This window comes from Marmota flaviventris, chromosome 4, assembly GCF_047511675.1.
Source record: "Marmota flaviventris isolate mMarFla1 chromosome 4, mMarFla1.hap1, whole genome shotgun sequence".
Lineage (NCBI taxonomy): Eukaryota > Metazoa > Chordata > Mammalia > Rodentia > Sciuridae > Marmota > Marmota flaviventris.
Window position 1 is genome coordinate 30,367,001 of NC_092501.1, and position 17,428 is coordinate 30,384,428.

The 17,428-nt window shown below is 52.0% G+C and overlaps 1 protein-coding gene across 1 annotated transcript in view; it reads left to right on the top strand.

Annotated features, from left to right (window-relative positions):
- The window catches only part of Slit1 (slit guidance ligand 1), a 154,010-nt gene that overhangs the window by 104,720 nt on the left and 31,862 nt on the right, over positions 1 to 17,428 (top strand). The window contains exons 11-21 of the mRNA XM_027930103.2: positions 293 to 364; positions 2,448 to 2,519; positions 3,020 to 3,163; positions 9,563 to 9,726; positions 10,303 to 10,326; positions 10,449 to 10,593; positions 11,160 to 11,234; positions 11,412 to 11,555; positions 15,742 to 15,885; positions 16,178 to 16,344; positions 16,793 to 16,925. Coding sequence (XP_027785904.2) covers positions 293 to 364; positions 2,448 to 2,519; positions 3,020 to 3,163; positions 9,563 to 9,726; positions 10,303 to 10,326; positions 10,449 to 10,593; positions 11,160 to 11,234; positions 11,412 to 11,555; positions 15,742 to 15,885; positions 16,178 to 16,344; positions 16,793 to 16,925 — 1,284 coding nt within the window. The remainder of the gene's footprint in view (positions 1 to 292; positions 365 to 2,447; positions 2,520 to 3,019; positions 3,164 to 9,562; positions 9,727 to 10,302; positions 10,327 to 10,448; positions 10,594 to 11,159; positions 11,235 to 11,411; positions 11,556 to 15,741; positions 15,886 to 16,177; positions 16,345 to 16,792; positions 16,926 to 17,428) is intronic.

A 17,428-nucleotide genomic window follows, 5' to 3' on the forward strand; every position in this document is an offset into this window, starting at 1 on the left:
CTGAGACACGGAGATGGCGTGGCCCTCCTGCCTGGCAGGGTTGTCTGAGGCCTGAGTGGGTCGTCCCCCCATTTCAGCGTGGGCACCGACAGGAGCAGTTAGGGATGAGACCTGGCCAGGGCGTCGATGGCGTCGGTGGCTTCCCGGGAGGCAGTGCCCCCCTCGGGCGCAACACTCAGACTGCACAGAACAAGAGTGTCCCGGGGTTCGATGGGGGGGGGATTGCCCTCCCAGGGAATCTGGGAGGCTGGTGGCGCGCAGGGGTCAGCTGCCCTCTCCGGTCGCCTTGCAGAGACCTGAGCAACAACCAGATCGCAGAGATCGCGCCCGACGCCTTCCAGGGCCTCCGCTCCTTGAACTCGCTGTGAGTAGCCCCAGAGGCGCCCTGGGTGGTCCAGCGTGTGGCCAGGGCCCCTCCTGTGCGCGCTGGGAGGAGCAGGGCCACGTGTCCCTCCCACAGCCCCGCCCACCCTGGCCCCAGCGGGGCTCCCTCTGGCTGCAAAGTCCAGGTTTGTAGAGCGGGAGGACCCTCCGCTGCGCAGGAGGAAGAGGCCACCCAGAGCTGAGGGCGTGGAAAGCCAGGGAGGCCGTTGCCCCTGACGACCGGGATGCTCTGCCCGTTGGGGTGGAGATCTCCCCAGATTTCTTTGTGGCAGTGAACTTGGTCCCTCCTCCCCTTAGAAGGCTGCTGAGCCTTCCCGTGTCCCTCACAGGAACAGTGACCACCAGGTCCAGTAGAGACACCTGCCACCCCTGGCTGTCTTTCATCCCAAAGGTCCTTGACCCCAAGATGTGGGTGAGGCCCCTCTAGGGCAAGTCAATCTACAAACGTCCTCCATCACTGACTTCCCAGGGAGGCTTGTTCCCACCCTGAGGGTCACCAGGTCCCTGACTCTCTGAGGCCCAAGGCACTTTGTCCATAGAGAGATCACACTACAGCCAGGGGAGCTCCCCATGGGGAGGAGCCGTTTGTCACTTTTAGGACTGGGTGTTTCCACCTGTGCTCTGGACACATGGTGGCATAGATTAGAGGTCTGGTGAGTACAGCAGAATGGAGGCCCCCTGCCCCTTGGACAGTACAAAGAGGCTGCCAGCTCTTGGTCTGCTGTGCATGCCGCCCTCTTCCCTTGGAGCAGAGTCCAGGGTGTAGAGAGGCCAATTGTGAATGATGCCTGTGAGGTTGTGCAGTATGTAACCTACACAGCTGGCCATGACAACCTGATGATAGATCACTGTCACGAAGATCAGATCCTGGAGGTGGCCTGCCACCACGCGGAGCTTTTCCTCTGAGAAATGAATACAATTCTCTTACATCAGATCATACAGTCTGAAAGGATAAAAGGTGACAGTAACCCACTTCAGTGGGTTTTGGTTGCTCATGGGTACCTGGCCACAGCTGCTTCCCTGCCATATGGGAGCTTGCGTGCTGAGATCATGCAGACAGATCCTATACTCATCTGTGCCACCTTGGCCAGGCCTGACCTTGTCACCTGCTTTCCCTCCACTCCACTCTCCACGCAACAGCTCGAGGGATGTGTCTGAAATGAGAATCTGATCATGTCTCAGAGATTTTCCTGGTGCTGGCTGGGTGAAGTCCACGCTGCTGCCCATTTGTTTCCCCCCACTCAAGCCACACCGGCCTTTTCAGCTCTATGTGATCCACCCTGGATCCCACCACAGGGCCTTTGCTCCTGCTGTGCCCTCCCCCAGGAAGAGTCTTGAAGCCACATTCGAAGAGATAGCAAATAGTTTTTACTCTGAATGTGTAAAAACAGGGTGGCTTGTGGGGGTGACCAGGACATTGGGAATAAAACACCCCCAAAGTCCTTTGATGTTTTTTCCCTTGTCTTTCTCACTGTCTGCCAGAACATATCTTTGCCTACATTTTTTTTTAACGTTTGCTTTTGCCCGCCCTGATTATACATGGAATTCATTCATGCTCAGTTCAGAAAACTTTGCAAATACCAAACCATACACACACACACACACACACACACTTGCAGTGCCCACCAGCTGGGTTTTGCACTGCATGTGCTGTCTGCATTCTATTTTTTCTCTCTGTAGTTCTCTGAAAATATGCTAATCAGTCCTGCCTGTGGGGCTTCCTCTTGTCCTACAGTCTCCTTTTGAATCCTGGACCAGGTTAATTTCCCACGAGTTTCCCCGGAAGGGCCCCTTTTGAAGGCTTCTGTGGGGCCCTGTATATGGGGGCAGGGGGACAGGGCTGCCCCTGGGGATCACAGCCCCTTCCAGCCCAGAGGGTACCTTTGAGCAAACTGGAAACAGGTGACGCTTTTGGAAGACACTTTACTGCCATCTGCTGGCAAGTTCCCATAGCAAATGTGCACTCTAGGCCGTGGGCACTGGGCCTGGTGAAGGTGGGCCCTGGGAGGCCTGCAGAGCTATGCCCTCTGCTCTAACCCTCCCTCTCTGCTGCCTCTCTCCAGGGTCCTCTATGGAAACAAGATCACAGACCTGCCCCGCGGCGTGTTTGGAGGCCTGTACACCCTACAGCTCCTGTAAGGACTTGGGTGGGGCCCAGGGAAAGCCCATGTTGCTCCGGCCCCCCAGACTGCTCCTTTTAGTCTCTTTGGGGCACTTGAAACAGGAGCTCAACTGACAGGTGGCCCAGGAGGGCTGAAAGGCTACAGGGCTCGGCAGAGGCCAGACAGGGACGGGACTTAGAGGCCTGTTCAGAACTGCTCACAGGACATCAGAGCCAGAGGCCTACAATCCTGGGGCACGCAGTGGCTGGGGACAGGGCTGTGTCCCCCCAAATGCCTTCGGGTTGGAGCCTTGTGCTGTGGTCTCCTGGAATCTCTCGAGGCACCTCTAGCAGGTCCTTGAACAGGAGAAGAGCCAAGGATGGCAGGGTCCCGGGTGTAAGAATGCAGTCAGACTTGCCGGCTCCCGGGCAGCAGGGGCCACTCCCCCAGATCACGCATGCCCAGGGCCAAGGAAGGTGCCAGGACGGTCCATCTCGGCCTCTCACTCACCCAGGCTCTGACTCTGCCTTCAGGCTCCTGAACGCCAACAAGATCAACTGCATCCGGCCCGACGCCTTCCAGGACCTGCAGAACCTCTCGCTGCTCTCCCTGTACGACAACAAGATCCAGAGCCTGGCCAAGGGCACCTTCACCTCCCTGCGGGCCATCCAGACACTGTGAGCACCCTCCCGCCCTCCTCCTTGTCTCCCTCCCTGCAGGCCTCTCAGCAAGAAGGCCCCAGCCCGGGGACGTGTGGGGGTTACAGCTTCCAGGTACAGATAGCTTCCTCCCCACCTGGGGTGGCCTCCAACAGAGGAAGGACCCAGGCTCCTGGTTAGACAGCTGCAGGTCCTAATCCCATCTATTCCTCAGTGTGGCCCTGGGCAAGTGAATTAGCTTCTCTGTGCCTCAATTTTATTTCCCCATAAAATGAGGACATCAACTTCATAGAGTTGTTGTGAGATTCAAGATGTTTATAGGGAGCTCATGGTGAATGTTTGCTAAATGCCAGCTACAGTTAAATAACGATCAGGATAGTAATGTAGCCCACGGATTCTAAGATCTGTTTCCACATTAATAGCTCTGGAGGTGGGTGCCTGTTACAGTGGATAGCATAGCATTTAATGGGCAGAATTTTGTTCTTTTTCGATAGTTCACAAAATAATAGTGCAGCTTACAATCGGAAATGTCAAACCAGATGAAATATAGTAAAAAACAGTGATGAGTATGGATTAAAAATAAGAGAGCAACAAATCGAGCCATTTGTTGTGATTCTTCGTTGTGGAAAATGACGAGCATATTAAAAGTAGCAGAGTGTTTTAGTTGGCTATTTCTCTGCTGTGACTAAAAGATCCTACCAGCACATTGGTAGAGAAAGAAAAGCTTATTTGAGGGCTCACGGTTTCAGAGCTCTTAGTCCATGGAAGGCCGGCTCCATTCCTCGAGGCTCTGGGTGAGGCTGAATATCATGGTAGAAGAGCGTGGCCGAGGGAAGCAGCTCACAGGACAACCAGGAAGCAGAGGGAGACTCCACTTGCCAGATACAAACATAGACCCCAAAGACATGTCCCAACGCCCACCTCCTCCAGCCACAACCCACCACTCAGGTACCACTCAGTTAATCCCTGTCCCAGGACTAATTCACTGATGGGGTTAAGACCCTCACAGCCCATTCATTTCTCCTCTGAACCTTCTTGCATTGTCTGGCACGTGAGCTTTCGGGGGACACCTCCCATCCAAACCCTAACACAGAGTGAACCCTCAGTGTTCATCACCCAGCTGTAATTCCTGGCCAGTCTTGTTTTAGCGGTGCCTCCCCACTTCCATGACACCCAAACTATTTTGAAGCAAATCCTACGTAGAGTTACTCTTTGAAGACTTCATCTCTATCACTGAAAGAGAGGGTTCTTCAAAAGTAACCCCAGGCCTGGGGCTGTCACTCAGCGGCAGAGTCCTTGCCTAGCATGCACCGGCCCCTGGTTCCCTCCCCAGCATCACACACACAGAATCAAAACAAAGCAAAGCAAAAGCCCAATATTAGTATCACATCGAAAAGCAATTTCTTAATATCATCAAATATCTAATTAGTGTTTGGATTTCCTGGGTCTCATTTATATTATACAACTTTTAGTAGTTCAATGGAATCCAGATTTAAATAAGACCTGTGCAACAGATTTGCTGTTACTGGTGGACATGTCCTTTAGGTCATTTTTTTTTTTTTGTCAATAGGTATCCTCTTCATATCCCTCCCTCTCTCTCCCTCTCTCTCTCTCTCTCTCTCTCTCTCTCTCTCTCTCTCTCAGAGGGTTCCTAGGGATTGAACCTCAGGGTGTTTAACTACTGAGCCACATCCATCCCTTTTTATGTTTTATTTAGAGAGGGAGTCTCCCTACGTTACTTACAGCTTCGCTAAGTTGCTGAGGCTGGATTTGAACTTGTCATCCTCCTGCCTCAGTCTCCTGAGCCACTGGGATTACAGGAGTGTGAACAGGCTGGGCTCATTCTCCTTTTTTCCTTGCAATTTATTTGTTGAAGACACTGTGTGCTGGGTTCTGTCGAGTTCCCCAGTCTGGACTTGGCTGACCATATTGAGACAGAGTGGCCTATGTTCTGCCAGATGGAAGACCTATGTTTAGTCAAGTTCAGGTTTAGTCGATCAGTGATTGGTTTTCTGGCAAGAGGATTTCCTAGGAGGGATTGTGCACTCTGATCAGGAGGCACGAGATGCCTGTTGCTGAATCCAGTCTTAAAAATTAGGATCAGGTCCTCGTTCCCCCTGTGTTGAAGATTAACACCCAAGAAACACCGGGATAGAAGAGAGAGAGAGAGAGAGAGAGAGAGAGAGAGATTCCTCCAGCAAGGAGGGGGTCCAGAGCTGGTGCCTGAGGGAGTGGGGGTATCCTTCCCCTGTTATAGATTTTAGGTTTCTTCTCATGCCTCCCCTCCCATCTAAGTCCTTTTGAACTGGCCCCCATTTTCCCGACCTTGTCTGCCTCTCCTTTGTTCTTATCTCATGCTTCTTTCTGTAATATAAAAACAGTCATTGATCTCAATGCCCAATAATTCACCAGGGACCCTGAGAATGGCGTAATTGGATCCTCACGTTCCTTCTCTGTTTGGTGATGCTGTGTGGTTAGGCTTCAAGAAAGAGCCCTACACTTTTAGCTGGAATACTTCTGCATGGGGCAGCTTCTCGTCTGCTGCATGGTTAACCCAATACTTAAGGGTTCTCCTTCCTGCTGCCCCTTTGGTCCTGAGCCTCTGGCTGGCAGGGTGTGCTGAGCCTGAGCCACGTTGTGTGAGCATTTTGTGGGCACTGATTCTTAATGTCACCACGGCCTTCACTGTTGTCATCCCTGCTGGGTGGTGCACCCCATCAAATAACATCTGCATGGGCGCCGGGAGAGGTTCCAGATTGATTGAGTAGAGGGCACAGAGCCTCTTCCTGGGGACTCTGGACATCAGTGGGACGTCAGCCACAGGGACAAACTCATGATAGCCCTCACACTCACCTGTAGCCTGAGTCCTGCTAATTCAGTTATAGCCAGAGAGAGGAATCTGGGGCCTCATGGGAGACCTTACCAGGTATGTGAAATTAAAGGTCACAGGGGGACACCAGCAAGGAGGGTTGTTTTGAGCAGATGGTGGAATGTCTGAGAGAAATGTGCTAAGGAGATTTAAAGACCACGAACCCACACACAGGAAAACTGCGGAGATAGGGGATGGGACAGAGGGACTCAAACAGGCAACTACAGCTCTTTGCATGTTATTGAGTTCAACACTTAAAACGACCCTTGTGAAGTAGGGTCTATTGCCCTTGATTTTACTTGTAAGAAAACTGAGGCAGGGAGAGATTATGTCAGTCACTAAGGTCCCAGAATAGCTCACAGAGATTTGGTCTCCAGCACCTCTTCATCATCACTCAGAAATCAGCCGGCTCCCTCGGTCACCCTTCCTCTGCAGCAACAGACCTCGTTGTTTAAGGCTGTGAAGCAAAACTGAACCTCATGAGGCCCTTTTATAAATTATCAACCGAAGTACAATTTGGAACAAGAATACAAGAAATACTAATCCAAGGAACAGACAGACATTCTCCTCAACCTTGGACTGCCCCCCAACTCCTTGACTTGAGTCTTGTTTTATCACACCTGAGCCTTAAATTCATCAAATCCTGCTAGATTTGTCCACAGCTCCAAGGTTTGTGACCAAGTACTTTGTGTCATGATATTGATATTAATTTTGCCACAGTTTTACTCGTCCCAAGAGATTTGTCAGCTTTTTAAAATATCCGCTGGGCGTCCCAGTGCACACCTGTAGTCCCAGCTACGGGGGAGGCTGAGGCGGATGGGTCTCTGGAGCCCAGGAGTCCCAGGCCTGAGCAGCTCAGTGAGACCCGCTTCTCAAACTCAAAACAAGACAAAACCAAACAACCCAGCCTTATTTATGTGTAGCTTACACATAGAAAGCCCACCTGTTCTAGATGCACAGTTCAGCGACCTTTATAGTCAACCCCCAGAGTTATCCAATTTTAGAACATTTCCACGGCTCCTCCCTCAGTCCCTTGTACGCATTTGCAATCGATCCCCACTTCTAGCCCCGGCCCCAGGAGACCCCTCTTCTATGCTCCACTCTGTAGATTGCCCTTTCTGGCTGGTTCATCAAATAGAATCATGCACCCACCGTCATCTGTGACTGGCCTCTTTCCCTTGGTGTCGTGTTTCTGAGGTTCACCGATGTGTAGCGTGTCTCGTTACTGTGTCCTTTTTAATTGCCCAAATTTTTTCCATTATATCTGATAGTCCACATTTTGTTTATCCACTCCAGCTGATAAACCCTTGGATCTTTTCTGCTTTGGGGCCAGGATGAATAATGCTTCTGTGAATATCTGCTTACAGATCTCTGGGTGGACAAGTGTTCTGGTTTCTTTGGGAGTTGCTGGCTCACAGGGTAAATTTATGTCTGACAAGGAAAGTTCATTCGTTCCCACAGTGACTGCAGCATTTAACACCAGCGGTGTATCCCAAGGGACCGGGGTCTTCACGATTTCCCCAGCATTATGTTGCTTGCCTTTAACAAAACAAAACAAAACAAAAAAGTCTCTTTTATTATAACCATCCCAATCTGTGGTATCTCATTGAGGTTCTTAATTTGCATTTTTTCAATGATTAATGATATACAGCATTTGCACCCAAAGATTTCTAGCTGTAGCTCCCTAAAGCCTATTCCAAGAAAGTCAGAGAACCTCTTCCCTTCCTTCCACCGTCAGAAATGTTCCCACAGTGGTGGCCACCTGGGTGGTAGATTTGGGGTTATCCTGTGCCAAGATTGTTCTTCTTCCTCCTGGGCCTTTGCTCTTCCCACCCTCTCTACTTGGTTGCTATTCAAATTTCTAATTTGTATCAAATGCTTAGGTTTATACAGCAGCCACTTGTCCCTGTGGGTGTGTGTGTTGGGGGGGGTGAGTTTTATAGCTTGCTTTTGACCCAAATGCTCTTAAAAGGATGCGTCCTGTACCACACCCCTGGGCCGTTTGAATGTATGTGGAAACAACAGGATTGACTTGGTTTTCTGCCATTATTGTGACAAAGGGGAGCAGTTAGCTCAGCAGAGACTGGAGCGCTAAGCACAAACAGATGTGGTCGGGCAGCTGGGGAGGGTCCTAAGCTGTCCCCAAATGCTGGTACTAGCTACACACTCTACCCCGGAAGTCGGCAAACTCATCTTCTCTGCAAATTGGCAATTTCAAATAAGGAATAAAAGTTGAGCTGGATGCAGAAAAGATGGGAAGGCCCTGGCTCACCTGGTGGAACTGAGAGGAGCCAGATTTGGACAGGAAAATGAGAGAAGCCGGGGCTGGGGGAGGCCAACTTCCAAAGCAGGGGCCAGAAGGCAGAGCCTGGGAGGAGAGGGTCAGACAAGAGAGTGGCCAGCTTCTGAGCTGGGCTGGACACAGATGCTGGACCAGAGTTCTCCTTAACTTGGAGAGTTCTGCAGCACCTGGCGGGGGCTGGGCTGAGGCCAACACGTGAGATGACCTGAAGGGTGCTCTGAGATGAAGGAGAAGTGGCCACAGCATGGCGAGTGCCTCAGAGCTGGCCCTGCCCTGTCACTCATGACCTCTCAGGTATGGTAGCCAGGACTGGTTTCCCTGTCTCCACTGGGACAGCCATGAGCAGGGTATGCCCGTGTGGTGGTGGCCCAGATGCAGGTGGGCAGAGCTGCTGCTGCACTGGTTCAGATGTGGCTGGCCTGAGCCTGCTGGGGGCAATCAGGGCCCACAAATGGGAACACCATGTTGGTCACAGCCCATCATCTGTCAGCTGTTCCCCACATCACCATCTGCACCTGCTGGTAACACAGGCAGCCAGGCAAGGTGGCCCCAGAGATCCCCCAGAAAGCAGCTACTCGGTAATGTTTTCTGAGTTTTCCTTGTGTGGAGAAATAGCCTGTAAGCTTTCCAAGGAGAGGCCTTGACCCTGTGGCCTGGTTGGGGATAGTGACTCTGGGTGCAGCATGCGGGCTCCAGCAGGCCCAGCCTTGCCATCTCAGTCACGGCCCCCTCTTGGAGAATGGCTATGGAAGACGGACTGCTGCTGCCCAAGTCTGTAGGAGAAGGAATGGCCAGGGCCCGTGGCTGCTGGGGAGGTCCGAAGGCCATGGCTTGAGGTGGCATCGATGTTCCTGAGTTCCGTCACCTTTTCCAGGCCTCGTTTGTGAATGAACAAGGGTGTTCTGTCCAGTCTCTGAGTCCCTCCTCCCTCCACTCATGCTTGTGAAGTGTCCCAGGGCAGAGAGAGGGAAGGGTGGGCTGGAAGAGGAGGAACAGAGTGAGGCGTGGAGGGACGCAGGAAGTTCAGCAGCCCCTTCCTTCCTGTGATGCACCCAGAGGCCTTATCCATGGGTGGCAGGGTGCACCCTGGGGTCAACCCACCCTCACATACTCCAGGACCGGCCCTGGTCTTCTGGCCATGAGCAGCCACCTTGGCCCCAGCAGGCAGCCAGGCCCCATGCAGGTAGAGGTGGGCATAGGTTTGCAGTCCTGGTTTCTGATGGCCAATCTGACCCGCTTTGGACAGGCATCTGGCCCAGAACCCCTTCATCTGTGACTGTAACCTCAAGTGGCTCGCGGACTTCCTGCGCACGAATCCCATCGAGACGAGCGGAGCCCGTTGCGCCAGCCCCCGGCGCCTAGCCAACAAGCGCATTGGGCAGATCAAGAGCAAGAAGTTCCGGTGCTCAGGTAACTGCCTGCTGGTCTGTCTTCAGACTGCTCAGGGACCCCGTGATGATTCCTGAGTGGCTCCAGAGAGGGTGTCCTTGGGCACTTTGGAGTCAGGCTAGAGGGCGCAGGCCCCACCCTGTGTCCTAGGTTCAATGTTGGTTCATCCCCTCTTCATTGTACTGAGCCCTAGGAGAAGTGGGGCTGGCAGAAGGCCCAGAGGGAGGCCCAGTCCCTCTACTCCCAGGCCAGCTCTTCTGCACACTGCACTCGATCCTTGAAAGATAGTCAGGAGGCCCGGGAGGTTTTGCAGTGAGCTAAGAGCCTCCTCAGACTTTGGGGCAGCTACAGCAAGGTCGGCGCAGTCCCCACTGTTCATTGCGAGTGAGAGGTCTCATTGGATGTGCTCCTCAGCACTGACCTGGGCGAGGAACACGAGGGCTCTGGAGTAAGGCTTCTGCATCAGGGGCTGGGCAGGTGGACTCAGGCCCCCATACCAGGTACCAGCTGCATTCCTGGGGTGCCTTCAGCCAGGTGGGACATGGGGCCAGGTCTGGCTGCTCCTCCATCATGACATTTCTCTGCTTCTCTCCCCAGCCAAAGAACAGTACTTCATTCCAGGTAGGAGTGGGGGCCAGCCTGGAGGGGCAGTGGCTGTGAGTGGGCCAGATGGGGGACTTGGAAGGCCCTGGGTTGGCCATGCTGCTTGGAGCCTGCCCTCTGCCCAGCTCTCCTTGCCACAGGCACCGAGGATTACCAGCTGAACAGCGAGTGCAGCAGTGATGTCGCCTGTCCCCACAAGTGCCGCTGCGAGGCCAGCGTGGTGGAGTGCTCCAGCTTGAAGCTCTCCAAGATCCCAGAGCGCATCCCCCAGTCCACGGCTGAGCTGTGAGGGCCCCACCCTGCACCCCTCCCCCACCTGAGCGCCCGTTGACCCCCAGGCCCACTCCAGGCTTTCCCCTGTCCAGCTGTGTTTGGGGGACCGCAGGAGACATGAACCACAGCCTTCACCCCAATTGCCCACTGCTTCTGCCTCACAACCCCCTCGAAGCAGTCTCTGACACCAGGGAGGGCCACCATCCTGAACTAGGGGTGGCTTTCTTCAGTGATGCTTTTGTCTACCTTCAGGGACATGATTCTGTGAGTTGAAGTCGGGGCTTAACATCCTTTATTATTTTTCTCTATCTAAAAACATGAATTTGTGTAGATAAGTATCACGTGCTTGGACGCCTGCGTGTCTCTGTCCTTTGTGTATGCAAATTTTCATGACATTTTTAATGTTAAAAATATGCCGGTTCACCTCTCCCCCAGTACCAGGCCCAGCCTTCCTTTGAGATGAGAACCATTGGCCTTGGCAGATACATTCATCAGGGAGTCCCCTCGGTCTGCGTCCCAGGGCAGAAGGTGCCTTAATACCCACCATTTATTTATTGGCATGTACCTGCCTCTTGCAGACGATTGAACAACAATGAGATTTCCATCCTGGAGGCCACTGGGATGTTTAAAAAACTTACTCATCTGAAGAAAATGTGAGTCGCTTGTTGGTGGCAAGGTGCCCATTAGGATGCTGGCCTGGGATGGGGAGGGAGAAGGCTGGGGAGGGGGGAGCTTCTCAGGGGGACATGGGGTGTTGAGTGCAGGAAGGGAGGGGCTCCTGGGTGCTGGTAATTTGAAATTCTCCTCTCACCCCCCGCCTCCTCTCCCAGCAACCTGAGCAACAACAAGGTGTCCGAAATTGAAGATGGGGCCTTCGAGGGTGCAGCCTCCGTGAGCGAGCTGCACCTAACCGCCAACCAGCTGGAGTCCATCCGCAGCGGCATGTTCCGGGGTCTGGATGGCTTGCGGACGCTGTGAGTGTTCACAGCAGGGGCACAAAGACCAACCACGGGGTCGGCGTGCACTAAAGGGAAAGCCCGAGAAGGCGGGAGATGGCCTTCCCCAGGCCCCGCTGCAGGACAGCTGAGGACCCTGCATGAGGGCAGGCAATCCCACTTGGGTGACTCGGTGGACAGGCCCATTCTCTTGATCCCTGGGGCAAGTGTGATGCCTGGTGAAGGGATGGAAAGAAGGGGCCCTCCTGAGGTCCCCCTGCATTGCTCTGGGGTCAGGCTACAGGAATACAGCACAACTACAGGCCAGAGGGACTGGACAGCTGTGAGGGGACCTTGCCAGGTGACTTGGTGGAGCTAGAAGGACAGGGTGGTGCACCGTCCCTGGGATTCTCAGAGCCAGCCAGAGCCCAGGAGCTCAGTGGCTCCAGGGTCATGAGCACTCTGTGAAGCTGCAGGGAGCCCCTTTCCAGCCGGTGACCGTGCTCTTCAGGTGACCCTGTGGATGTTTAGTGTCCTGCAGACAGGTTGCCTGCCCTGCCGGCCTTTCCACAGTGATGGGACTGTTCTGTGTCTACACTGTCCACTCTCCACATGGCTGTGGAGCCCTTATTTAATTTCAATTCATTTAAACTGAAATGACTACATGTGCCTCGTGACCACAGTATTGGAAAACGCGGCTCTGGCAAGCCACCCGCTCGGGCTGAAATCCCAGCTCTGCAGCAGGGTGTGGATTTGTCTTCTGAGCGTGTATCATTGCACTGGTGGAAGGTAAATGAACGTGCGGCAGGACTCCCTGTGGATCTTCATTTGTTTGTTTTACAAAAAGGGGATTTGATTAGGCACTGTGTTTTGCAGCTTGATTCTTTCATTTGAGCGTATAGCCTGGCCATCTTTCCGGGCTGTTCCTGTCTGGCTGCCTCCTCCCTTCTTATATTTACCTACTGTTTTTTGAAAGAGGGTGCCCACAGCCAGGACCGAGGCTATAAAAATCACACGAGGGACAGTGCAGACATAGCAAAGAAGTGCCCATGACCTCACCACTGACCCGAAATGACTGCTGTTAATCATTGGTATTAACAACTATCCTTCTGGTCTTTTACGTGCCTGCACCCACATTCATATGCACATACGTACATACATGGAAATATAGCTCATCTGTGGAACCATCTCCACAGTCTATGTCATAAACATATCAGTTCTCACCAAAAGTTTACCCCCACCGTCTTCATCATTATTATCACTAGTATGATGAGAACACCTGAGATAAGATCTGCCCTCTTAGCCAATTTCCAAGTATATCTTGCAATATCATTTGCTATGGGCACATGCTGTTCTGTAATGATGAATTACATTTTGTGCAATTGAAATACACTTTTAAGGAAACCCTACAATAAATTTTATCTAATAATCTTTTCCTTTAACATAATGTGGGCACCTTTACCTATCATTAAATTTTCTTTTTCTTTTTTTTTTTTGAATTACTTATTTTTTTATTTTTATTTTTTTTCTTCATACATGTACTTGGGTTTTTTTGCATTATAATTCTTATTACACATATATACCACAATTTTTCATGTCTCTGTTTATATATAAAGTAGGTTGACACCCAATACGTGTCTTCATACATGTACTTTGGATAATGATGTCCATCATATTCCACCATCCTTGCTAATCCCCTGCCTCCTCCCTTTCCCTCCCTCCCCTCTTCCCTATATAGAATTCATCTATTTATCCTATGTTTCCCCCTGCTTACCCCAGTATGAGTCAGCCTCCTTATATCAGAGAAAACATTTGGCATTTGATTTTTTGGGATTGGCTAACTTCACTTAGCACTATTTTCTCCAACGCCATCCATTTACCTGTAAATGTCATGATTTTATTCTCTTCTATTGCTGAGTAATATTCCATTGTGTATATATGCCACATTTATTTTTTATCCATTCATCCACTGAAGGGCACTTAGGTTGGCTCCACAGTTTAGCTATTGTGAATTGTGCTGCTATAAACGTTGATGTGGCTGTGTCCCTGTAGATGCTGTTTTTAAGTCCTTTGGGTATAGTCTGAGGAGAGGGATAGCTGGGTCAAATGGTGGTTCCAACCCAGATTTCCAAGATATCTCCATACAGCTTTCCATATTGGCTGCACCAATTTGCAGTCCCACAGCAATGTATGAGTGTGCCTTTTTCCCTACATCCTCACCAACACTTATTGTTATTTGTCTTCATAATAGCTGCCATTCTGACTGGAGTGAGATGAAATCTTAGAGTAGTTTTAATTTGCATTTCTCTGATTGCTAGAGATGATGAGCATTTTTTCATATATTTGTTGATTGATTGTATATCCTCCTCTGAGAAGTGTCTGTTCAGGTCCTTGGCCCATTTGTTGATTGGATTATTGTTATTATTATTTTTTGGTGCTTAGCTTTTTGAGTTCTTTATATATCCTAGAGATTAGTGCTCTATCTGATGTGTGAGGGGTAAAGATTTGCTCCCAGGATGTAGTCTCTCTGTTCACCTCACAGATTGTTCCTTTTGCTGAGAAAAAAACTTTTTAGTTTGATTTCATCCATTTATTGATTCTTGGTTTTAATTCTTGCACTATAGGAGTCTTATTAAGGAAGTTGGGGCCTAATCCCACGTGATGGAGATTAGGGCCTACTTTTTCTTCTATTAGACGCAGATAAATTTTCTTTTACAACATCAATTTGGATGACTATATATTGTATCATTGCTGGCGATTTAGGCTGTTTCTGACGTCTTTATTTCGAGCAAGGCTGTGATCAATGTCTTCAGCACACTGTCTGTGCCCACCGTGGTATTGAGGATTCCCTTTGGTGGAGTCCTCAGAGTGGACCAGCCAGTGGCAGGGGAGAGAGGCCTGTTGGAGACCTGTGCACTCACCACACATACCGGGGAGGTCCCCGGCCATTGTGTGCTGCTGTGTGTGATAGTGGCCTCTCACCCACACTCCCAGCAACTCTGGCATTATTATTATTATTATTCCTGTGTTTTTGATAATTTTTCAATTTGGCAGGCAGAAATGGAATGTTTCTTAGGTGTCCTTGCTTACTCATAAGGTGAGCCTACTCCATGAGCATTACCCAGGCCATTTTGGTTTCTCTCCTGACTGGCCTAGTCTGTTCAGGCTTGTTTTCGGCTGTTTTTATCTGGGCTGGGTTTCAGAGGGTGAACCTAGGCCATTCCCGATGCAGATGAGGAGGAAGGGCGTCCAGAAAGCCCTCCCGGTGGGGGTAGGCGTGGCCGTGCAATGGTCCACCATGCGACCAGCGCTCTGGTTTCATTAATGAGGTTCTTGGCATAAAAGTTAGCTAGCGAGATCGAAATAAAACACACAGACTCAGTTACCTTTTTCTATGACCAGGTCCGAGACGGCTCCCCTCTCTGGTTCCCACCTCTAACCGCCCGGTAGGGCAGCAAGGATTACTCAGGGCTAGCAGGAGAGAGAGAGAGAGCACGCCAGGGAGTAGCCTTTTATTGGGGAACAAGAAATTCAGGGGAGAATTCCATCCAATGAAGGTTGAGGGGGGCCGCACTCCAAGGTCAGGGTCAGTGATTGGCCCCCAGGGTCAGTGGTCAGTCACACCCCCACACGGACGGGCTCTCTCATCAGGAGAGGGCCGGGAAAGCTCCGACACAGTTAGCCAGAGCGCCTCAGACCCAAACCGGGAGTTGCCCAGTCACGTGTGAGAATGGCTTCCCACACAATGGAGCCATGTGAGGGGCCCTTGACCACTGTGGGGGCGAGCTACACCTGACTGCTGAGAAGATGGCCTGGGGCTGGGTGGACATAGTCTCCCAGGTCACAGCAGAGTTTAAACTGTGGGCAATCTGAAGATCCCTAAGGAGTGTTAAACTGGAGAGGGACAAGATGCTGGCCACTGGGTGGAGCATGGCCTGGAGATGGGGAGGAGCACTGGCCATCCAGGGAGTGAGTGACCATGCGCTGCAGGGGCCTCTATGATAGGGTAGACAGGAGGCGCACAGTCCAGGCACCCTTGAGGCAAGGTGGTCTGGAGGTGGGCACAGTCGTGTGGAGCTCTCCCTCGCATGGCCATGGCCCCCGTTCCTGCTCTGCGGCTCAGAGCCTCTGGGGGAGCCTTGGGAACCACCTGGTGGTGGCCACCGCCGTGTGACCCAGGGGGACTGTGGCGGGCCACAGCCCAGGGCTCTCCCCTCCTCCGCAGGATGCTGAGGAACAACCGCATCAGCTGCATCCACAACGACAGCTTCACGGGCCTGCGCAACGTCCGGCTGCTCTCGCTCTATGACAACCAGATCACCACCATCTCCCCCGGAGCCTTCGACACCCTCCAGGCCCTTTCCACGCTGTAAGTCCCGGCCTCAGGGGACAGGCAGGATGGTGGCTCTGGGAGCAGCCATCCCTGGGGGCGATCTTGGGTGGGACCTCCTGGCTTGTTGGAACATGGCTTCCACCACTTTGGAATTCTGTCTCTCTCCCCCAAACTGACCCTCTGGGTAATGGTTGGTTGTGTGGGAAAGAGCCCTGGGTGCGCGGGGCCAGTAAGCGGCAAGTCCTACAGCAGTGGACGGAAAGGGGCCTTGCTAGGTCAAATGAAACTGGCGGGGTGTCTTGATGGCCCCACGTCCTGCCCCTTCCAGAAACCTCCTGGCCAACCCCTTCAACTGCAACTGCCAGCTGGCCTGGCTGGGCGACTGGCTGCGCAAGAGGAAGATCGTGACAGGGAACCCGCGATGCCAGAACCCAGATTTCCTTCGGCAGATCCCCCTGCAGGACGTGGCCTTCCCCGACTTCAGGTGTGAAGAAGGTAATACCCGGGCCCCGTGGGCAGGCGAGGGGGTGAGCGGAGCCAGCTAACTGGCAGGCTGGGTCAGGAAGATAGGGAGTGGCAGGCAGCACTCTCACACGCCCCAAGGGAGGAACACAGTGGGGAGGGGAGGCTGGCTGATGGGGAGGGACACGGAAATTCCCCCACTTGGAGGTGTCTTTGTGTGGTTAGAGGAGGAGTAATTGCTTATAGCAGAAAAATGGGAAAGTACAGTAGAAATAGATAAACATTACCTATGATCCCATCACTCAGAAAATCAAGTAACATCTTGGTGCATTTTCTTTATGTAAGTATGTTTAACCCACAGACCCGCCTCCTAGCTGCTCCTGAGACTTATGGGGTCACCCTCTGAGCTTGGCCCTGATTGCAGGAGCCTTAAAAAGTCCCATCCTCCTCGCTGACCAGGACTTCATCCCTTCCTCCCTAGGCCAAGAGGAGGGGGGCTGCCTGCCCCGCCCGCAGTGCCCCCAGGAGTGCGCCTGTCTGGACACTGTGGTCCGGTGCAGCAACAAGCACCTCCGGGCTCTGCCCAAGGGCATCCCCAAGAATGTCACAGAACTGTGAGTAGTTCAGGGCCTCGCAACCTCCATGTTGATTCAGAGGAATACATTCCCTTTCTTGAGGAGGAGGAGGAGGAGGAGGAGGTGCCCCAGTGCAGGAATCGGCTGACTGGGAGGAGGGTCAGGGCTTTGCAGAAAGCACCAGTTCCAACGAGACTTGGACCTTTTCTTGGATTCCCTCTCTGAGGTCACCTGATGACACAAGTCTCCAGATCGAGGGCTTCATCCCATTAAACTAAGCTCTCCTTTAACAGAGGGAGTAACATTACCTTTTCCACTTGACATTGTCTCATGAGTCTTCCCCTCTCTCATGAAAACTCTTACAAGTGTGATTTTTTCTTAACTAGTGACATAATATTCTTCACGTGAACCGATGATAGTCTAAATGTCAAGTCCCCTTTTGTTGGATATTTAATCGTTTCCATTTTGCTGTCATAAATAGCTCCAAGGTGAACACTCCTTCAGTGAAACCACTGCTTTGCCACTAGCCAATGTAACGGTGG